At 39.0% G+C, this 22029-nt stretch overlaps 1 protein-coding gene across 3 annotated transcripts in view; it reads left to right on the top strand.

Annotated features, from left to right (window-relative positions):
* The window catches only part of TRIP11 (thyroid hormone receptor interactor 11), a 59538-nt gene that overhangs the window by 24251 nt on the left and 13258 nt on the right, over positions 1-22029 (top strand). For 2 of the 3 annotated variants that reach the window (XM_090271315.1, XM_090271313.1), the window contains 7 exons: positions 2445-2657; positions 3247-6246; positions 9280-9420; positions 10034-10227; positions 12419-12582; positions 13631-13734; positions 17600-17699. In XM_090271315.1, coding sequence (XP_090127441.1) covers positions 2445-2657; positions 3247-6246; positions 9280-9420; positions 10034-10227; positions 12419-12582; positions 13631-13734; positions 17600-17699 — 3916 coding nt within the window. The remainder of the gene's footprint in view (positions 1-2444; positions 2658-3246; positions 6247-9279; positions 9421-10033; positions 10228-12418; positions 12583-13630; positions 13735-17599; positions 17700-22029) is intronic. The other variant, XM_090271314.1, reaches the window with a different exon arrangement.

The following is a 22029-nucleotide window of genomic DNA, read 5'->3' as shown; positions in this document are numbered from 1 at the left end:
GAACCTGGATCCATACCCTCTTTTGGGCCATACTTCTCTGTCTCCTCATCTTGACAGGCTCCTGTGTTTGTTTGCCTTTCTGTCTTAGGTAGAGCCGTCGCTGCTGTTACATTGTAAGGTATTGTCAGGAGAGGGTGACCTGTTTCACCACATTGTGTTGCTGTGTGTGGGGGAGGGGTCTGAGAGGGAACAATGCCACTTGCTCAGCACTCGCCCCTTTTCCAGGCACTTCTCCCACTTTGTATGGGACTGGCACCTCTCTAGCTGTTGCCCTGCCATTGTTCCCAGAGTGGGTGGGTCTGCGGATGCTCTTGGATCATGGGAGCCCTTTAAACAAGCAGACTCTGCTGAAAGAGAGGTAGTTTCTTCCTCCGCCCCAACTGCCCCTGGTCTGCACTGTCAGAAGCAATGAGGCTTGATTTTCCCTGGCGCTGGGACCGTGAGCTGCGCGTTCTGGTCTGGTGCTGGGAGCGCTCCCCAGGTGTCCCTCCCAACTTTTTAAAATGTGTAACTCTGCTTTCCACCGGCCTGCCGCTGCTGCTGCTGCCACCACCACACCGTGTCCTCTCTGCCCCGGCTCCACCCTTCCTACCTGTCTGGATGACTATTTCTTCTCTATATCCTTGTTTGTTGGACTTCCATGCAGCTTGATTTTTCTCAAACTGCTGGTTGTCTCTGGTTTTGAGGTAGTTGTATTCCTTCTTAGTTGTGGAGGGAGACACAGCGTGTCTGTCTAGGTCTCCATCATGGCCAGAAGTGGACATTGTTTCACATTAGCATGTAGGCAGTGTTTCTCAAAGGGGTGCTGTTGATATTCAGCTTGGGAAAAAGTCTTAGTGGCATAAACTGTCTTGTTCATTGTAGGATCCTTGCTCCCACACTTTATACCCCCTAAATGTCAGTACTGTCTCCCCATCATTTTTTATTACTATATTTTATGTGTTTTCTCTGTTCTTTTCTGCTCCCATTGCATTCTGGTCTTCTCAGTTATTTCTTTCTATAACTGGCCTAGGAGTATTTTGTAGTCTGCAGATCTCTACACATATCTGATAAAGCTTGTAACTTTCTCGTGATATTTTTGGATTTTGTAGCTATTTCTGATAGCTGTTTCTTCTTTCTTTTGATGTATGTTGAGTGATCCGTTGTAACTCTTCCTTGAATTGTGTCTGCTCACTGGTTAAAAATACTGAAAGGGTATATGTGATCTTAAGAGCCACTCGAAACAAAAGTTTTGTTCTCCTAATTTTACAGTTGACTCTAGAAAGACATAAGACTACTATTTTCATCTTTCAATTGTAATTCAAAATAAACTTTTGTATTGGAAGAAGAGTGAGGATTGTGAGGCAGATGTTCTAATATAGTTTTTATTTGTCTCTTGTAAGGTGTATACGTATATTAGACTATCGAAATTTGAGATTCTTAAAGTAGAGTCCATAGAAATTAGATTTTTTAAAATATAGTAATGAAAGAAGGCTTTACAGCATTATCACAAACATCATAATCAGAGGCTGAAATAATGTTGCAGCATAGAGAACTGTCCTGCTTCGAGGTTTTGGAGGGAAAGCATTAAATACCAATAGAAGAGAACATAAATGCACTAAAAAAATTCACATGTAGACATATCTTTACAAATGTTGTTTGAGAAAGGAGAACCTCATATGTGCTCAGCTTGGAAAGTAAGGAAAGGAAGGAGGGTACTTTCCTGGGTGAAGAAAAGGTTCCATGTTGTGACAGAAGCCAGTGAATACAGACAATTCCTTTAATGAGGGAAAAGAAGCCTTTATATTTTAATTAGAGAGGACAAACTTGAATGAGTGAGTGTTGACTTTGTACATTTCTGTCTGTGGCTATTGGTGACTGGATGTTAGGAAATGGAAGTTAAGGGAGCCAGAAGGCTTGGGTTATTGTTGTTGTTGTTTTTTTAAATTATTTGTTTGTTTATTTTTTTATTTTTAGAGAGAGGGAAAATGAGAAAGAGAGGGAGAGAAACATCACTGTGTGGTTGCTTCTCACTCACGCCCCCAACTGGGGACCTGACGTGCAACCTAGTCATGTGCCCTGACTGGGAATCGGACCAGCGACACTTGGCTCGCAGGCCAGGCTTGGGTATTTTGAAAGGACGTGTGTGGTGGGAGGGGAGGGAACAAGAGGAGCAGCAGCAGGAGTGGGGTTGGGAAGTCTCTCCAACGGGAGTTTTCCGTGAAGAACTTCGAGTTAGAACATGAATGTATAGTCGTTGAGTTTGTCACGGGTTATAGAAATGTTTTGCATATGAGTGAGAGCTGGGGTTTGTTGAGCTTTATATGTCATTGCTGAGGTATTATTCAGTGTTTCTGACACTGCATTTAGGAGTGATTCCCAAATGATGTTTACATTTTTAATCTTTTAGTCTCTCTTCTTCCAGTTGATAATACGTGTTGTTCTTTTTCCTTTGACCATTTAAGGAAGAACTTCAGATATCACTTTTAAAACTAAACAATGAATATGAAGAAATTAAAAGTACAGCTGTAAGAGATATGGATTTGGAATCAAAATTACATGACTTAAGACTTAATTTGGAGGCAAAGGAACAAGAACTCAATCAGAGTGTTACTGAAAAGGAAGTACTGGTAGCTGAGTTAGACGAACTGGATAAACAACACCAAGAAGCTACAAAGGTAAGAAGCCCTATATTAGAGACCGTGTCAGCACTTTCTACTCAGATACCGAATACTACTAGGTCAGCAAGCTGAGGTGATTGGTGTGATTTTACTTGTGTTTTAAATGGCATTTTAGTTCATCAAGGCTCGAGTCGTAGAGGTTGGCAGACTCTTTCTGTAAAGTGTTAGATTGTAAGTATTTCTGGCTTTGCAAACCATATAGTCCTAGTTGCAGCTGCTTGACTCTGTTGTTGTAATATGTAAATAAATGAGCGTGGTTTTGTTTCAATAAAACTTTATTTGTAAAAACAGGCGGTAGGCCTGATTTGCCCCATTAGCTGTGGTTTGTTGACTCCTGCCCAGTGTTTGAGGGTTGAAATAAAGAATGTATATCTTTTACCTTCTTTAGTTTTAAATTCCAACCTCTAAAATAAAGTAGATTTGCTATAAAATATTAGTAATTTTGTTGGGATTTTTAAAAAGTTTAAGAAGGGTTAGAAATATCTGAGGATTATTATTCTACTGTGTATGAAATTTTATAAAATTTTCTTTAGGTACTAAAATGAGAATGTTTTAAAGTTAACATGCAAATTAATTTTTCTTTCAGCACATGATTTTGATAAAAGATCAACTATCAAAACAACAAAAGGAGGGAGCTAGCATCATCAATAAACTGAAAAAAGATCTAAGTGATGAAACAAATAGAGTTCATCAACTTGAAGATGATAAAATGAGCATTACTAAGGAGTTAGACATGCAGAAAGAAAAGTTAACTCAAAGTGAATTGGTCCTAAAAGACTTAAATTTAAAAAAGCAGGAACTAGAGGATAAAATAGGAGAGTTACTAGACCAACTAAATATATCACAGAACAATAATTTAAATATCCAGAAGGAGAACTTTGAACTTAAGGAACATATTAAACAAAAGGAGGAGGAACTTTCTAGAGTCAGGTGTGAGTTAACTCAGCCTCTTAATCAAGACTCTAACAGTAATTTTAAGGATGACTTACTCAGAGAAAGGGAAGCCATCATTACAGACTTAAAGCAAAATCTTTCAGAAGTAGAACAACTCAATGAAAATCTGAAAAAAGCTACTTTTGACCTCAAAATGGAAAATGAGAAGTTGGTCTTAGCATGTGAAGATGTAAGACGTCAATTGGAAGAATCTATTGCTGGTAACAATCAGATCTCTCTAGAAAAAAACTCTATTTTGGAGACTCTAAAAATAGAAAAAGAACATTTAGAGGCAGAATTGTGTCGGGCTGAAAAGAGGCTGTTGGAAGAAGCAAACAAGCATGAGCGAGCCATTGAAGAACTGTCAAGTGCACGCAATTCAGGTGCCTCTGCTTTAGAGCTGGAGTGTGGGCGCTTAATTGAACTCAGTCAACAAAAAGATTTTGAAATAGCAGAACTCAAAAAGAATATTGAGCAGATAGATTCTGATCATAAAGAGACTCAGAAAATTTTGTCATCTAGTTTAGAAGAGCAGAAACAATTGACACAACTTATAAACGAGAAAGAAATTTTTATTGAAAAACTTAAAAAGAGAAGTTCTGAGCTCCAGGAGGAATTAGATAAGTATACTGAGGCCTTAAGAAAAAATGAAAGTTTGAGGCAAACCATAGAGGAAAAAGACAGAATTCTTGGATCTATGAAAGAAGAAAACAATCACTTAAAAGAGGAATTGGAACGACTCAGGGAACAGCAGAGTCGAGTTGCCCCTGTGGCTGAGCCTAAAACCCTCGACTGTATTACAGAACTAGAATCTGAGGTATCGCAACTGAACATAATAAAGGATCACCTTGAAGAGGAAATAAAACATCATCAAAAGATAATTGAAGATCAAAACCAGAGTAAAATGCAACTACTTCAATCTCTACAGGAGCAGAAGAAGGAAATGGATGACTTTAAATACCGGCATGAGCAAATGAATGTCACGCACACCCAACTCTTTTTAGAGAAAGATGAGGAAATTAAGACCTTGCAAAAAACCATTGAAGAAGTCAAAACCCAGTTGCATGAAGAAAGGCAGAGTATTCAAACAGAGAATTCTGATATTTTTCAAGAAACAAAAGTTCAGAGTCTTAACATAGAAAACGGAAGTGAAAAGCATGACTTATCTAAAGCTGAAACTGAAAGATTAGTAAAAGGAATAAAAGAACGAGAATTAGAGATTAAACTTCTAAATGAAAAGAATATATCTTTAACTAAGCAGATTGATCAGCTGTCGAAGGATGAAGTTGGTAAACTAACTCAGATTATCCAGCAGAAGGATTTGGAGATCCAAGCTCTTCATGCAAGAATGTCTTCAGTATCCTACCCGCAAAATGTCACTTACCTCCAGGAGCAGCTGCAGGCCTTCGCTATGGAAAGAGAACAAGTATTAGCTGTGCTGAGTGAGAAGACGAGGGAAAATAGCCATCTAAAAACCGAATATCACAAAATGATGGATATAGTTGCTGCCAAAGAAGCAGCCCTCATTAAGCTGCAAGATGAAAATAAAAAACTGTCCACTAAATTTGAAAGTACTGGCCAAGATATGTTTCGAGAAACGGTTCAGAATTTATCCCGTATCATTCGAGAGAAGGACATTGAAATAGATGCATTAAGTCAGAAATGTCAGACCTTACTGACCGTTTTACAGACATCCGGCACCGGCAGTGAGGTTGGAGGTGTGAATAGTAATCAGTTTGAAGAGCTGCTGCAGGAACGTGACAAATTAAAACAACAAGTAAAGAAAATGGAAGAGTGGAAACAGCAGGTAATGACCACAGTGCAAAATATGCGGCATGAATCAGCTCAGCTTCAGGAAGAACTTCATCAGCTTCATGCACAGGTTTTGGTTGACAGTGATAATAATTCTAAATTGCAAGTGGACTATACTGGTCTGATCCAAAGTTACGAGCAGAATGAAACCAAACTCAAAAACTTTGGGCAGGAATTAGCACAGGTCCAGCATAGCATAGGGCAGCTGTGCAATACCAAAGACCTGCTCTTAGGAAAGCTAGATGTTATCTCACCTCAGGTCTCTCCTGGGTCATCGCCGACTCCCCCGCCAGCAGAGTCTCTTAGAACGGTCAAGTCTTCTCAACAAGAGATCGACGAGCTAAGAAAGTTGCTGCAGGAAAAAGATGCAACCATTAGAACTCTCCAGGAAAATAATCACAGGTTGTCTGATTCCGTTGCTGCCGCCTCGGAGCGAGAGAAAAAAGAACTGGAACAAACAGATGTGGAAATGACCCGCCTGAAGCAGAACCTGGACATTCTACAAAAGTCACTGAAGGAGAAAGACCTTTTAATCAGAACCCAAAGTGATCAGTTACTTCACTTAAATGAAAACCACACGAACAAGGTCAATGAAAACGAGCTGCTGAGACAGGGGATAACAAACCTGAAGGAGAGAGTATTAAATCTAGAAATGGACATTTGCAATGTAAAAGAGGAAAATGAAAAAATAGTCGAAAGAAACAGGGGGAAGGAAACAGAATACCAAGCCTTACAAGAGACTAACATGAAGTTTTCTATGATGCTGCAAGAAAAAGAGTTGGAGTGCCATTCCATGAGGGAAAAGACTCTTGCTTTTGAGCAGCTACTGAAAGAGAAGGAGGTATGTCCCGGTGGCGGATTATATAAAGGGAACCGGGGCGGGGTGGGGGGGGGGGTGGCATTTGTTAGTGCTACTTTATCGGTATCATCTTTGAAGGAGATAAGAATTTATTCATTTAGAAATACTTACGTCAAGGTGTTGTGTTTCATTCTGAATAAATATTCTTCAGAGGCATCTGGAAGTTTCTTCCCCTATACTAGATATTTCCAAATATTTTAAAATCCTGGGTTAATCTTTTCAGCCTGTTAAGTAGAGAAGATTAGTAGCAGTATTTTTTTTTTTTTCAGAAAATAGAAATGTGTTACAAGAGAAGAATTTGAAGTCAGTATAATTGAACCAAATTTTAGGCATATTTCAGTAGGTGCTAGTAATGGTTAACATTTCAGAGGTTTCTATATGTAATGAGAAGCTCTGTGAAATACACACTAAGTCTGACAGTAAGAAATACAGCCCTGGCCAGGTGTCTCGATTGGAGCATTGTCCTGTACACAGGAAGGTTGCAAGGTACATACCTAAGTTGGAGGTTTGATCCCTCTCTCCCTCTCCCAACCCCCCTTCCTCTGCCTTCCTTCCTCTCTAAAGTCAGTAAACATAGCCTCAGGTGAGGATTTAAAAAAAGAAACACATTTTACCTTGTGATACAGTAAGCACTTGCGTGTGTGTAAAACTGAAGTTTCAGGAATCAGAAATTACCCTTACTATATATGATACTCTAAAAAAAAAAAAAGGAAGTGTTGCCCCAGCTGCTGTGGCTCAGTGGATTGAGCGTCGGCCTGCGAGCCAACTCTCGCTGGTTCGATTCCCAGTCAGGGCACATGGCTAGGCTGCACGTCAGGTCCCCAGTTGGGGGTGCAAGTGAGAGGCAACCACACAGTGATGTTTCTCTCCCTCTCTTTCTCCTTTCCCCTCTCTCTAAAAAAAAAGTAAACAAACAAATAAATTATTTATTTTAAAAAAGAAAGTGTTGGATGACCCATTATATTGATTTTTATAATCAGTTAGTCGCAACCCGGTATTTGCAAAATGTTAGCCATGAGTAGTGCTCTTCACACACTGGGCTCAGTAAGTAATCCCAGCTCGGTCACTGGAGGGACTTTGGATGTATTTTGACCTTATTGGTTTGTTTATTCCGTCATAAAATGAAGGGTTGTAGCACTTACATATTTAAAGTACCAGACCAGTCTTGCTGTATTTAAGTTTTTGCATGCAGTTGATTTTGATTGTAATAAGAATGTACTGAAGACCTTCTAGTACATCATACTCTGTTATTAGTGCTTATTCCCTGGATTTCTATGGTCTTAGTAGTAGAAGTTTGGAAAAGAAATGAGAATCTTGAACAAGTGCTTCTTGAATGCTTACATGCTGCCAGGCACAGGATAGAAAATGATTACACTTCCTTGCCAGTTAAGTTTTCTCTTCGAGTCCTGGATTAAAGGTTGGGAATAGTTCGTGTAGTTTTCACTTTGGTAAGAAAATTCATTTTCCCCTTTGCCATCTGATAAAGTAGGTGCACTGATAGTGTTGAGGGGTTCGCGCTTAGTTACAGCTTCTTAGCTTCCTGTGGTCTTGGTCTCTAATTGATATGAAAAAGGGCTCTCTGTTGCTCACTGACCAAACTTGTCTGTAGCGTCTTAGGGCTCTCAGATTATAATAGAAGAAGGTAGAACAATGAAATATTCTTTCTTAATACATTTTCTTTTTGTAGTTTTAGCATATTGTACAATTTAGTTCTATTTCGTTGACACTCATATATCAAAAGTGTACAGATTTAATGAAGGCTCATCTTTCAGGAAGCTCCCTAAGTTAAGTCGTATTGAAGTACTATATTACTTGAAGATAATTAGTGTAAATTAATTTTTTCCAATACTCTGTATAATTGAAGAGTGCCTTTATTACATCTTGAATGTAATAAGTAACATCTCCTTTTTTAGGGTGAAAGGGATGTTTTCTATAGGAGATCTTCAACTGATTTTTTGATCATTTAGTTTTTCTCTGTAACATGAAAAAAATTTTAACTGAAAAACTACTTGAAAACTACTGGCCTCACTATCGAGGAGGGAGTGTTGAGATTTTAAAAACAGATGGTTTTATGTTTTGGTTTAGATGATTTATCTTGGCGGACACTATATATTAAAGAAATGGAAAGTTTACATGAAAATTTGAAATAATACCTAACTATATATAGATGCATAAGATACGCATATTTAAATGGCCTGCCACTTTTTTGTGCTTTTTAGAAATCCAGCTATCATCTGAATTTCATGGCCCTGTTTTTGCAATGGTTATCTTTTTTCTGCTATCGCTAATATATTGTACTTGTATGGAATGCAATCAAGAATAAATTTCCCCCACTGTCTAGCAAGATATTATTCCAGAGTTGCTTTCATTAGTTAAATTGTCACCAAAGTATTCTTTTAAAATAGGCTGTGCCTGTGAAATGACTTACCTATTTCTCCGCTGCCAGCATGTCAACACTTACTTTCTCCAACAATTGTGAATGTCTCGTGAATGGGGACACACACACCTACTTTTTTTGAGTGATTTTGGGTTTGTGAACACTTGTTTAGGGGAAATTTGAGAGAGTGATGTCTTTTGAGCCCTTTTAAAAATATTTCTAATAAAACTCTTTGAGAATCGTTTTAGATTATTAGGAAAGTTGTGAAGGTAGTATAGAGTTTCTGTGTACCTCTCACCCAGCTTTCCTTCTTTTTAACGTCATGCGTTACAATATGGTACACTTGTAAGAGCCGATGAACCGGTGCTGATGCATTCTGTTAACTAAAGGTCATGTTTCATTTGAATTTCCTTAATTTTCCACCAAATGGCCTTCTCCTGTCCCAGGATGCCACCCAAGACCCCGCATTATATTTGGTCATCATGAATCCTTAGGGTCCTTGCACTCTCACAGTTTTTCAGACTTTCCTTTCTTTGGATGACCCTGACATGATTAACTATGTTTTAAAATTGATAAATGAAGAAATGTCTTTTTTAAATGTGTTTTTATTTAAAGCTGAAATTATTTTTTTCCTAAAGGGTGAAACCAGTGAGTTAAATCAGCTCTTAAATACAGTTAAGTCAATGCAGGAGAAGACAGTTCTGTTTCAGCAGGAGAGAGATCAAGTCATGTTGGCCCTGAAGCAGAAGCAAATGGAAAACACTGCTCTGCAGAATGAGGTACACGCTCCCTGTAAAGAAACGGTGATTTCAACACTAAGTCTAAAGCTGTGAAGGAAGAAAACTGTGAGGATTATCACTTAGAAGGAAATTCTTTCATAGGTGACTTCTTCTTAGTCTTCCTCTCACGTGCTGTGGTAGAATTTTGGTCTCCGAGATGCATTTTATTTCAGTTTCCAAAAGTGAAAATCATGACCAAATCATTATGTTGTACACTTGAAACTAAATTATACCTTGATTTTTTTAAATACAAAAAGTGAAAACCACGCATATCTTGGATAAAGAAAAATTTCCCACTCATAAAATATGGGGAAAAAAGTGAAATTTACTGAAAAAGTGGTCTGTGACAAAAAGCCTACTATTTTGTGTAATTCCATTTTCCATTATAGCCACAGGAATGAGGTCTTCCAAAGTAAACCTTCCAAATGAATATTCAGGATGATTTCAGGAGACCTTTTTCCTAGCACGAATACATCTTGCAGTATGATAAATTAGTATACAATTAATAGACTTCAATAATGGGGAAATTTTTTGGAAGTTAGTGGCTTGTGGGAGAGAGAGGTGGGAGCATTTTATATAATAGATGAAAAATAAAGAAATGTCCTCTGTCTAGGTTCAGCATTTACGTGACAAAGAATTACGCTCAAATCAGGAGCTAGAGAGACTGCGTAACCATCTTTTAGAAACAGAAGATTCTCACACCCGTGAAGCTTTGGCTGCAGAACAGAGAGAGGCTAAACTAAGAAAGAAGGTCACAGTGTTGGAGGAAAAGCTAGTTTCCTCCTCTAGTGCAATGGAAAAATCAAGGTAACTTTCTCCCTTTTTTAGCCTTGATGTTAGCTGAACACTTGTTGAGTATAAGACTCAATAAGCATTTTTCATATTTTACCTCATTTTTTTCCTCACAAAATTTATTATCTCTATTTTACAGATGAAGAAACTTACAGTAGAGAGGTTTAGTAACCTTCCTGAGGGCAGGCACCCGCGGTGTGGGGGTTTCATACTCAGGGCTAACTCTTCACCAGATCTGGCGTTCTCAGGGAGGTTTCTCTGAATCTTAACCATTACCCTAGATCATTGCTTCTCATCATTAGGAGTTTAGACTTAAATCCCAGCTGATTTAATTGGCTTTTCAGACTCAAAGAAATAATGCGATTAAATTTGTGTGATTTTATTTTTAATCAAGTGATCTAAGGTTGAACAAGGTTTGGCTCTGAGACAGGAAAGAGTGAAGGAAGTAGCAAGGTGAACACCCGGGAAGGCTTATGATTTGGTTCCAGGTTGCCTATAACCTTAGCCTTGTTTCTTACTGTCGCCTGCACTCAACCAAACTGTCTTACTCGGTCCTTCAGCTGCAGCTGCTCTTTTCCTGTTTCTTCTACTTTTTCATTTCATATTCTTTCTTATCGCTTAAAGTAGGCCTGATCTTTTAAGTTTTTCTGTTAACCTCACCTAGTCTTCAGCTGGCATTCCCTTCATAGAGGACGCTGTATGTAGCACCCCACTCCTCAGATCTGAACCCCAGACCCTGGTATGATATTTGGTTCCTTTGGAACCTGCATAATATTTTGCGCCTTTGATAGGGCTCTCATATTCTGCAGGCAGTTGTTGACCCGTCTTACACTTGCTTCCACCCAGGGGAATGTAAGGTCACTGAGAGCGGGCATGGGGCCGTTTATTTTGTGCCCTTCCCCAAACATGTATTCTTACATGTCGGTTCATAGATTTTCAGCAGATATTTGTTAGGTAAGTAACTCAAGTCTACAAACCCGGTTATGGTGTTTGAGTCCTTATCGAACAGCAGTAACACGTGGTAAACTACTAACTTCTTAAGTGACGTCACAGCTCATTTCATCTTTACAGTCACCCCTGGAGTGATTTTCTAGCCAGCAGAGTGGAGTAAAACTCAAGGACCACTGGAGCACAGGTGTCCCCTGTTATCAGTTTATCGCTTTCCCACCAGAGGGTGCAATTGGGTCAGGTTTCTGCAAAGTATTAATAGCTGTTCTAAATGGGCTTTGCTGGGCTGCTCTTAAATAAGAATTTAACTGGGTATTAAAAACCCAGGAAAGACTATTGCAATAATTTGTATGTAATAATTCTACATTAGGGAGGTACATCAGTGACATAAGGCTGGATAGATGCTATATAAAATCTCTTAGGGAACTTTGATTTATCATTTGGGCATTTGTAGGGGTTATTTCATGTACACAGAAAGATGATGGTAAAAGATAATTAACTAGTAATCAGAGCAGTTAATCAATGGCCTCTCCTTAGGAAGGCTGTGACTTCATCAGTGACTTCGCATGTTAAAAGCAAGGGGGTGTCAGAATTCACTGCTCATTGAATTGGTAGCTGGACAAAGTGACTTCCAAGGCTTCTTACAACTTACGATTTTATAATAAATGACATCTTAGAGTTTTAGCCTGGAAACAGGAAAGTGGCAGGCTATTTGTAAATTTTTCTTACGATGACATTTCTTGTCTAGCCCTATGCTATCTTTAAAACAACTGTCATTTATTAAAGTCACGTTCGCAGGGAGGACGGTTGGATTAACAAAAACGGAGAACAAAGATAAGAGGCACTCTTCAAGTTTCTTTGAACTCTAACCTGAATTTAATGCAATAAAATGTGGGAGAGGTCAAATTCATGGAGACAGAAGTAGAATTACGGTTGCTGGGAGAAAGTGGAGTTGTTTAATGGGTGTTGTTTCAGCCAGGGGAGATGTAAGAAGCTCTGGAGCTGGGGGTGGTGACGGTCTTGCAGTGATGTGAATGTGCTTAGTGCCACTGAGCTCTCCGCTTGGCATGATTAAAATAGTATTATGTAGATTTTATCAGAATAAAAAATGTAGGGAAGAGAACAGACTTCATCTTGCTAAAGTTGCCTAAACACTGTGAGATCTAATTTGCATTTAATCCAAAAAGTGTAGGGAAGATGTTTCATCCCGTAAAGTACCTAAGTAAACACGGTTTGGTTTTTACTGTTTTGTTTGAAGCCATCAAGCCAATTTGCAGGTAGAGTCATTGCAGGAACAGCTGAACGTAGCCCACAAGCAAAGGGATGAAGCTGCCCTGCAGCTGTCCGTGTGTCAGGAGCAAGTGAGGCAGTACGCTCTGTCGCTCTCCAACCTGCAGATGGTCCTGGAGCACTTCCAGCAAGGTGAGTGCGCGGTCCGTCCTGGAGTGAGGGCACGTGTCGTCGCGGTGGGGCGCGCTGGCTCGTTTCAGTGCTATTTTAGATGAGATGCGGGGATACAGATATTTTGAAAGGTTACCCACTTGTGGGAGGAAGATAAGTAGCCGTCAACAAGCTAATTCAGACTGTTTGCACAATTAAGACAGGAGTACATAAACTATATATAGTAGTTATTAAAAATTCGTTTTAGTGACTATGACCAATAAGGTCAGCGCTGGGAAACTGTAAGGGTGACATAGAAAGGACGATCCCCCAATAAAGGGTGCAAAACCAGGGGAGACAGAGGCACACACAGAAAAGATGGCTAGGTTTTGAGGCACCAGTTGGAGGTTGAACCCACTTAAAGAGTTAATCATCAGTAATTGCTCTCCTTTGAAATATTGAGGGGCCTGTTCTTAGCTCTTCACCTGTGCTTTGAGGTAACTCTGTTTTCTAGTCCGGGCGGAGAATAATTTTTTGGAGACACAGTAATGGGTAACCGAACGCACTTTCTCACCTCTCCTCCCGTCGTCCTCCTCGGAGTTTCTCGCCCTGGATCATTTGCCCGTCCCTTTGTGTATTCACACATTCAGTCATCATTGGCAGTGAGTTAACTGCTAGTAGGGGGTGGATGGGTGGTGGGGGGCGGGTGTGAGGTTAATGAAGCAGTGGGCGCTCCAGCTTTAAATTCATACATATGCAGACCTTCAGGGCTACCCCAACTCTACATAATACTGAAGTGAACATGTATACAAAATAATATGGTACTGAGCCCATAGGGAAAGCTTTGCCAAAGAGGAGATACTTGACTGGTGTTCTGCATGGCGGGAAGAGTTTGCAAAATGGACAAGATGAAGGATTTAGGCCGAGGAAATGCACCTCATTACCTTAATTCCAGTTAATACTATCACTCAGGCCTGTGTAATTGTTGAGATCTATGAACTGTCTTTGTTGAATTATTAAAATTTCAAGTGGTTTAAAACTAATTTTATCACTCTATTGCAAAACACTCTGTACCTTTTTTTCTCTTTAGAGGAAAAAGCTATGTATTCTGCTGAACTAGAAAAGCACAAACAGCTTGTAGCTGAATGGAAGAAAAAGGCAGAGAATCTGGAAGGGAAACTGATGTCATCACAGGTGGGTTGAAATAATTTCCCCTGTAAATGTTGTTATTTATGAAGCAATTTCTTATAGAACTGTCATCTTGAAAGTAATTTCCTAAAAATTAATTCAGTAAATATTGTTTGAGTGACTGACCTGTACCCCATGCTGTGGCATAATAGTAAATAAAACACTCAGGGTTTTCCTCGTGTGACTTGTAGTATAGAGGAGATACAGCAAATACGAGATGGTAGGATATTTTACTTTTTTTGGCACAGATGAGTATTGCACAGATCACTGAAGAAAAAAACAATCTACAATTTTAACTTCATAATTTTCTCTTTTCAACAAAATATTTTGGGTACTATATTTCCTATGAATGAAAATAACAGATATTATCCCATTAGATCTTTTTTGCAGCATAATCCTTTAAAATATTTTCCTCTCTATTCTATATTTTATACATAGAAAAATTTATATATAAGAATATATAAGATATAAATTAAATGAACCCCTCATAAAGAGATATGACACAAAAGTGATTTGCTTCTAGATTTAGGATAAACTCTTCTAAGTTATAATTAGACTCTGATGATAGCCAGTAGAAAATAAAATTTGTTCACCTGTCATTGGTGGTGAATATGCTATTCAGGCGCATTAATATTCCAAATAAGTGAAGCCATAGTTCCCATCAGGTTTTGAAATTGTTAAATATTGAGTGGCTGCAAAACAGTATTTATATAATATGTATAAAATTAAGAATAGGATGTAGCAAATACCCACATAACTCGCCACAGTATAAGGAACAGAATGTCGTCCTTTGAAGTTCCTTATCCATTCCTCCTCCTCTCCTCCCTTCTTAGCACCTCCTGTTCCAAAACTTCATGTTCATGAACCCGTTGTTATTTTTTATGGTTTTATTACAGATTTGTATCTTCAAACAATACATTGTGTGGTTTTGCATATTTTTGAACTCTGTATAAATGGCATTTTGAACTATATATAAATTGAATAGTTTTTCTGAGACTTGCTTTTTTGCCTAGTATTACGTTCATGAGTTTTAGCCATGTTACTGTGTGCTGATGGTTCGTTATTTTTACTGCTATTCGTTGCATGAATATATCATTTATTTACCCATTTTATTGATAAAGACATTTTATTTGCTGTTCAAACAATACGGTTATGAACTTCCTTGATTATATATTATGGTGCACATTATAGGAGTTTCTTTTGGGTATGTATCTTGATTGTAATTGCTGAGTCACGGGATATATATGAGCAATTTCAACTTTTATTAGATGATCACACATTGTTTTCTAGAACGGTTGTGCTCATTTATTCCTACCAGTGGTGCATAAGAGTTCTCGTTCCACATCCTTGGCAGCACTTGGCATTATAAGACTATTTTAACTTTTTGCCAGTGTGGTAGGGGTGTAGGGCTATCTCCTAATGGTTTTAGTTTGCCTTTCTCTGACTACTAATGAGGTCAAGTGTCTTTTAATGTTTATTGACCATTTATGGTCACCTTCTGGTCAGCTCGTTAATACACTTGAAAAGGTATTTATCAAATACTTTTAGGTGTTTGCATTGGGCCTAGAGCATCTTGTCTGTCATAATGTCAGGTCTTCTTTTTAAACTCAGTGTTTTATTTTTTAATTTAAAACGTAACATAGTTAGAAAAAGAATAAACTGGAAGAAACAAAAGCAGGAATTAATACAGATGAAAGCTGAAATTAATGAAATAAAAACCAAACAGTGGTAGAAAGAGTAACAAAATCTAAATGTTAATTTTTGAGAAAGTGTAGTTTTAGCTTTAATAATTTATTAAACATAAAATTAGGTTAAAATATCATTTAAAAACTTATTTAAACTTCCTTTACACTAAATTTAATTTTGCAGATTTTGAATATTAAATTTTTTATGTGTGAACACATAGGTATACACACACATGTATAAAGATACACATTGATATATATAATATATATACCTATGAGATTTATTATAAGAAATTGACAATGTAATGGTGGAGTCTGGCTAAGCAAGTCCAAAATTTGTAGGCCTGGTAGTCAAAATAGGAAGATCACCAAATACGCAGGCTGGAACTCAAAGGCAGAGGCCAAAGCTATTGTCCACAGGTGGCCAGGAAGGAATATCACCAGCAGGATGGGACTCCAAGGGCAGGGGCCGAGGCTGCTGTCTACAGGTGCTCAGGATGGAACTCCACGGGCAGAGGCCGAGGCTCTGTCCACAGGTGCTCAGGATGGGACTCCACGGGCAGAGGCCGAGGCTCTGTCCACAGGTGCTCAGGATGGGATTCCACGGGCAGAGGCCGAGGCTCTGTCCACAGGTGCTCAGGATGGGACTCCACGGGCAGAGGCCGAGGCTCTGTCCACAGGTGCTCAGGATGGGACTCCACGGGCAGGGACCGAGGCTGCTGTCCACAGAAGGAGTTCTTTCTCTTTCGGGGAAAGTGTCAGGCCTGCTTTCAAGGACTTTGAACTGGTTCAGTCAGGCCCACCCTGATTATCCAGGATAATATATGTGCCTGCCTTAAATTAAATTGATTAGAGGCTTAAATTATATGTATAAAATACCTTCACAGCAATATCTACATCATGTTTGATTCAAGATGACACATCAAAAAAGGTATCACATTCTGATTCGAGATGGTAAAACTTGACCTAAAATTTACATGCATGAATACTCTAGAATAGCTAAGAAAATTATACAAAGGAACAACAGTGAGGAGGGACTTGCTTATTAAATATCAAGCTAGAGCCATAAATCAGTACCTCGTTGGCTAGATCAGTGGAACAGATGGAAAATCCAGAAACAGAGCTCAAGATAGATTTGAGAATTTAAAACTAAACCATAAACTAAACTAATTTTAATTTAGTGGGAAAAGGATAGATTATCTAATAAGCAGTGTTGCACAACTGGCTTTCTATATGGAACAAAATAAAATGGACCCCTGTCTCGCACCCGAAGTTCCATTTATAGCAAAACAAGGGTGCTCAGCTGGGGTGGTCCTGGGAACCTTGGGGGCATCTTCGGTTATTTCAGTGACTGCATGGATTTTCTGGTATTTAGTGGTTAGGGGCCAAGAATATTAAAAACACTCCCGTTGAGAAACGTTATTATAAAGATGTAAATATTTTTAAAAATAAATTTCTCATAAGAAAATCTAGAAAACCATGTGTACAGTCCAAGGGCAAGGAGAACCCCAACCAAAACTAAAACTGAAAAAGTTGTAAACACAAAGTAAAACATGTCTGATTATATACAATTTAAACACTTTTACATGGCAAAAAATATTCAGTCAATAGGCAAATGGCAGATCTGGCAAATAATATTTGTAGCACTGATGACAGAGGGTTCATATCTACTATGAAAGGTGCTCTTACAACTGCCAAGAGAAAGACGGCTCAGGAGAAGAACGGGCAAGGCGTGTGAAGAGGTTTTCCCAGAAGAGCAGACCTAACTGTGCCGTAATCATGAAACCAATGCTCAAATTCACTAGTATTTGGGGAAATAAAAAGTAATAAGGAACCATCACTTTATCCCCATCAGGCTTACAAAATTTGAAAAGAACATTTGTTACTATCTTTCTTGACTTTGTTCTCCCTGCTTTTGTAGCTTTTATTCTCTACCCTCACTGTTTTTTACATTTGTCACCAGGTTATCCTTTTGTCCTGGAGCCTTTTTTGCTAATGAGTTCCGCTAAAAGGAGACAGCATTGTGCTGGGAAGCGTGGGCTCTGTCTTTGACGCTTAGCTGTGTGGCCTTGCCCGGGGCCATCCGCCGAAATGCAAAGGGGTGACTGAGGCTAGGATGGCCTCTAGCCCTGTTGTTTGTGGAACAGTTTTGACCTGCTGCTTTTTCATTAACTTCCCTTCCTCAGAAGCGTTTGGATGAAGCAAATGCTGCATTGGATTCAGCATCAAGACTCACAGAGCAATTAGATTTGAAGGAAGAACAAATTGAACAACTTAAAAAACAAAGTAGGTTTTATTCCTTTCCTCCTTTCCCCCCTGCACACCAGGGCCGAGGAACAGGCCTTCCCCCATCTGTTGGCAAAGCTGAGTTGGACCAGCTTCATTGGTGGGCGACTCCCATTTCCATCCCCATAACCAGTGTGCTTCCATTTGAATGTGGCCCGGGTGCGACCAGAGGCATAAGGTGGCCCTGACTGTCCACTTAGCTTTCCTTGGTGTAGAGGCAACCCAGTTGCGTTGGCTGTCGCCCTGTTGACCATCAAGGGGATTGATTTCACTGACCTGACTTTTTATGCTCATAACTTCTCCCTCATCAGTCCACGTTCGTCTTTCCTAAAGCCACCTGCTGTGTTAAGAGAGTGCAGTACTGTTAAGCAGAAGTAACTTTGGGTAGTGTCCGGGCATAACTAGCTTTTTGGATTCTAGATGGCGCTTTCCCAGAAGGTCACTCATCGTGTATTTTTAATGCTTGTCAGGTCGGTCATGAGCCCTGTCATTTCCCTAAGTTGAGTCCTGTTCGTAGGATTATCAGTTGGGCCTCAGATAACTGGGTGGTTCATAAGTACTTCGTTGAATCTGACATCTGATAAAGATGGCCTGTCCCCATTTAATCTCTGATTTAAGGTCCCCGGGATGTTAAAGCTATTTTAGGGCTGCATTTAGCAGGTAATGATTTAATGCTCTCAGAAGGTGATAAGGGAACCTAGAAACTGCACCAACTTTAGGTAAAGTCTGGGTTAGTCACAGTAGCACCAGGGCACATAAATACGGGATTAAATACCACCGAAAATAATACAGGATTGAGAGCTAGGCAGCACTGGGAGGGGAGGCGCAGCAGAGACACTGCCGGATGACAGAAACAGTGACGGGGCCCTAAGGAAGGAAGGGCTGGAGCTCTGAGACGCGGACACCCGAGGACGGGCCAGGGCCCAGCAGGAGGCAGGAGACAGGCTTTTTAGGAATACAGAAAAATAGTAAGGCGGGTCATGTGACATGCTTTTCCTCAAGATAACTGGGTTCTGAGGCCAATGACTGACCGATTAAAGCCCCCTGTTTACTTTGTACAGCTTGGCTGGCCTGGGAGTTCTTAATCTCCTAGAGCGCTCGGAGATCGGCAGCAAGCAAACAATTGCATATTGAGCATCATGGACATTTTATATAACATTTACTGTATATTAGTCTTATTTCCTTTACTCTTCACAGTCACCTCTCAGGTAGGTGGTAGCAGATCCATTTTATAAGTTAAAGAAGCTGAGGTTTGAACTTCGATCTTTTACCCCGGACCAAAGTTCTTGGTTTTTGCATGTTTACCGTATTTCTTCCTGTCAGGAAAAGGGCTCTTTATCATCTGATTTGTATTTGTTCTGTGTATCTCCATCTCCTTGGATGGACAGCGTCCTCTCTGTTGTACCCTAAATGTCGGGACAGTTGCCCTTATCTGGGAAAACAGTTTCATTAGGCTGAAGGCCAGTGCAGCTCCAGCGTTACCTGGGAGACAATCCAGTGGTGACACATGGGGCACCCAAGGGATTAGCCAGAGAGTGGCTATCTCAGGGCAGGGCTAGACTAATGGAGGTGAAAGGCTCCCCGGTCTGTGACAGCTCAGTGCTGTGTGTCTGCTGGCAGCACCCCTGAGGCCGCACCCCCTCTCAGACGGCTGCCTGAGTCATTCCCAGGAGACAATGGTAAGAAGAAAGATTCTGTGACTTACCGTGGTTGGTGAGTATTAGCCGAGTCCCTGCCCTGCTTAGTGCGTGCTCGGGCACCCATTTAAACACCCACTAGTAGTAGAATCTTTTCAGATTTTGATCATAAATGACAAGGCTTAAGTGGGCTAGGCCCCTCTTCATGTAAAATTACAATTAATATTCATTGTAAATGTATAGTAATTTGGGGCTTATTTTGTGGAGTCCATCTTAGCCGCTTGGACAACTCGTGTTTGGAAGGTCAGGCAAAAGGCCAGTGCTGCACAGACAGGAGGGGAGCAGAGACAGCTCTGTCACGTCTTCCAGCCGTTCTTGCCGTTACAGCTCTCTCGGCAGTCTGTTCTCTTTTGTTACCTCGGCGCTCAGTACTGCTTTTATAGCTCTAAACCCAAATGTGATTTTATCTTCTCAAAGCTACACTCTTGATTTGATAATATAAATAAAACTTTGATTGGTTTGGTTGTTTCAAAAGAATGTATATTTTCTTTCATAGATCATTAAGTACTTTAAATGTTGATTGATGCTGTAATACTGTACTTTATTTTTAACATAAAACTTGGCCAGACAGCAAAAATATTTGCCAGGAGAAACAATTTTGAAAAGGACAGATTGGCTTTGTTGCAAGAAAGTACATAGAGACTTCAACCGTAGAGGCAAAGTATTGTTTTATTTCTAAGCATCTGTAGACTGATGATTAGTTGATATGCAGTTTCAACATTTAAACAATATTAGGAAACTCATTTAAAAAGTGATTTTTATTGGAAATGCTGATTATGTCATTGCTACCAGAAATGAGATGATTCAGTCTGGTCTAACATGAAAAGGGAGCTATTGCATATAATACCAGCATTAAAACAATAAATTGTTGATGGTTTCACTCTTTCTTAGAATACATACTCGTTAGGGCCATGTACGTGCCACTGTGCATATGAGTTCAGGGTATTAACAGGCTGTGTATGAAAAGTAGGAAGATGCCTTATCAGGCATTAAATAATTAGTGAGAACCAGCGACTTGGCTTCATTTTCAATGCTGTGTGGGATACTAGATAGGATCCCTTTTTTTCAAGGAAGTAACACAGGACATAGATGCATCATAGGTTCTTAAATTGAAGACTATGGTGCACAACAGTGCTCGTAAGACAGTGCGTATTTAGTTCCTCAAGAATCCACTAAAGGTCAGGAGCAGTCCATGGGAGGAAGGAGCTCGAGCAGAGCCCCAAATCCCTGTCCCCTAAGGGAAATAACAATGAAAGAGAACCCCAAGTTGGTGTAGGCGCTATATTTTAATAGATAATGTTGGCTAGTAGAAGAATTGCTGCTTTCCTTCCTTTTAGAAATTATTCTTGCAACATTTTACCTGAAAGTATTCTTTTTCAATATAGTTCCGAAGATTTATTTTACATGTCATTGTAAATTTTTATTGATTTTTTAAAATTGAAACAGGACAGTGTCTTTCATTAACTATGCTGAGTTGATCAGAGTTCAGTTTCTATGGAATTGTTATTCATGGGAAAATACACAGCTAGGGAAACCTAAACTACAGCTGAACCGTTGAAAGGTGTGTTGTCTTGCTGTATTCTGGCCAGATTTTGCTTCTTTCACTTCTTGTTCTTTATTGTCATTCTTAAGATAAATTCCTGCTTAAACGAACATGATGGGATCAAATTGAAATACAAAGTACAAAATAGTTTTTGTTTTGGTAACTGTTACTCAAAAGAATGGTGAATTTTGTGGTACACACAAAAATAAGTTAAACAAACAATACAAGTTCAGATTCTAGCATTGGGGAAGTATTTTATACCTATTCTTACAGGGCCCCCTAACTGGTATTTTTTTAAGCAAGGTTTGGTGACTGCTTTTCAAAACATCTTCTATGAATTGAGAATGGAAAATTTCCTTAGAGTGTTTTTTAAAGAAAATCTAGAATACCATAAAAATGAGACCTAGTAAACCTACTGTAGTATGAAATATAAAAACATGTATTAAAACTACAAATATTAAAAGCTTAGAATATTTTTTATGGAACTAACTTTTTGGTGTTGGATGGTAGAGTTTTTATTTTAAATAAAGACATTCCGTTTTCCAGGACATGATTTATACAAGAAAACATATAATGTCCTGTTGAACATAGGCCAAATACATTCCCAGACGCTTTGTTACCCAAACCTTTTGAGGGATTTCTTTATAGATGTTTTTGGCAGAAGTGGTGATTTTAGAGGAAACATATAAGAAATACCAGATGCAGTTTTCTGAATTGCCATAAATGGTTAAAAAAATTATTTGTGACGATATAAACATCTGGGTATACTACGCAATGCCAAAATTTTAGTTAAGAAAGAAGTTTGTATCAGTTAGATAAATAATTAAGCCCTTTTCAACTTAATGGTTATATTTTTACATGTGTGTTTTATTAATTCTTCTAAGTATAAAGGCAAAAGTAAATTATGTAGAGATGAGAATGTTGAATTAATGTTTTGTGTATTTTCCCTCATATGGATAAGTAATTCGGAACATAAATCATTTATTTCTTTTGTCCTGTGTTCCATTCTTCCTAAATATTATCCCCTCCTAGAAAAAAATCAATCACACTTTCATTTATTTATCGGAAATTCATGGTTTGCTGTTGTGTA

The sequence above is a fragment of the Furipterus horrens genome, unplaced genomic scaffold, assembly GCF_987537825.1.
Source record: "Furipterus horrens unplaced genomic scaffold, mFurHor1.1.pri manual_scaffold_3, whole genome shotgun sequence".
NCBI lineage: Eukaryota > Metazoa > Chordata > Mammalia > Chiroptera > Furipteridae > Furipterus > Furipterus horrens.
This window is presented reverse-complemented; position numbering and strand designations above follow the sequence as displayed.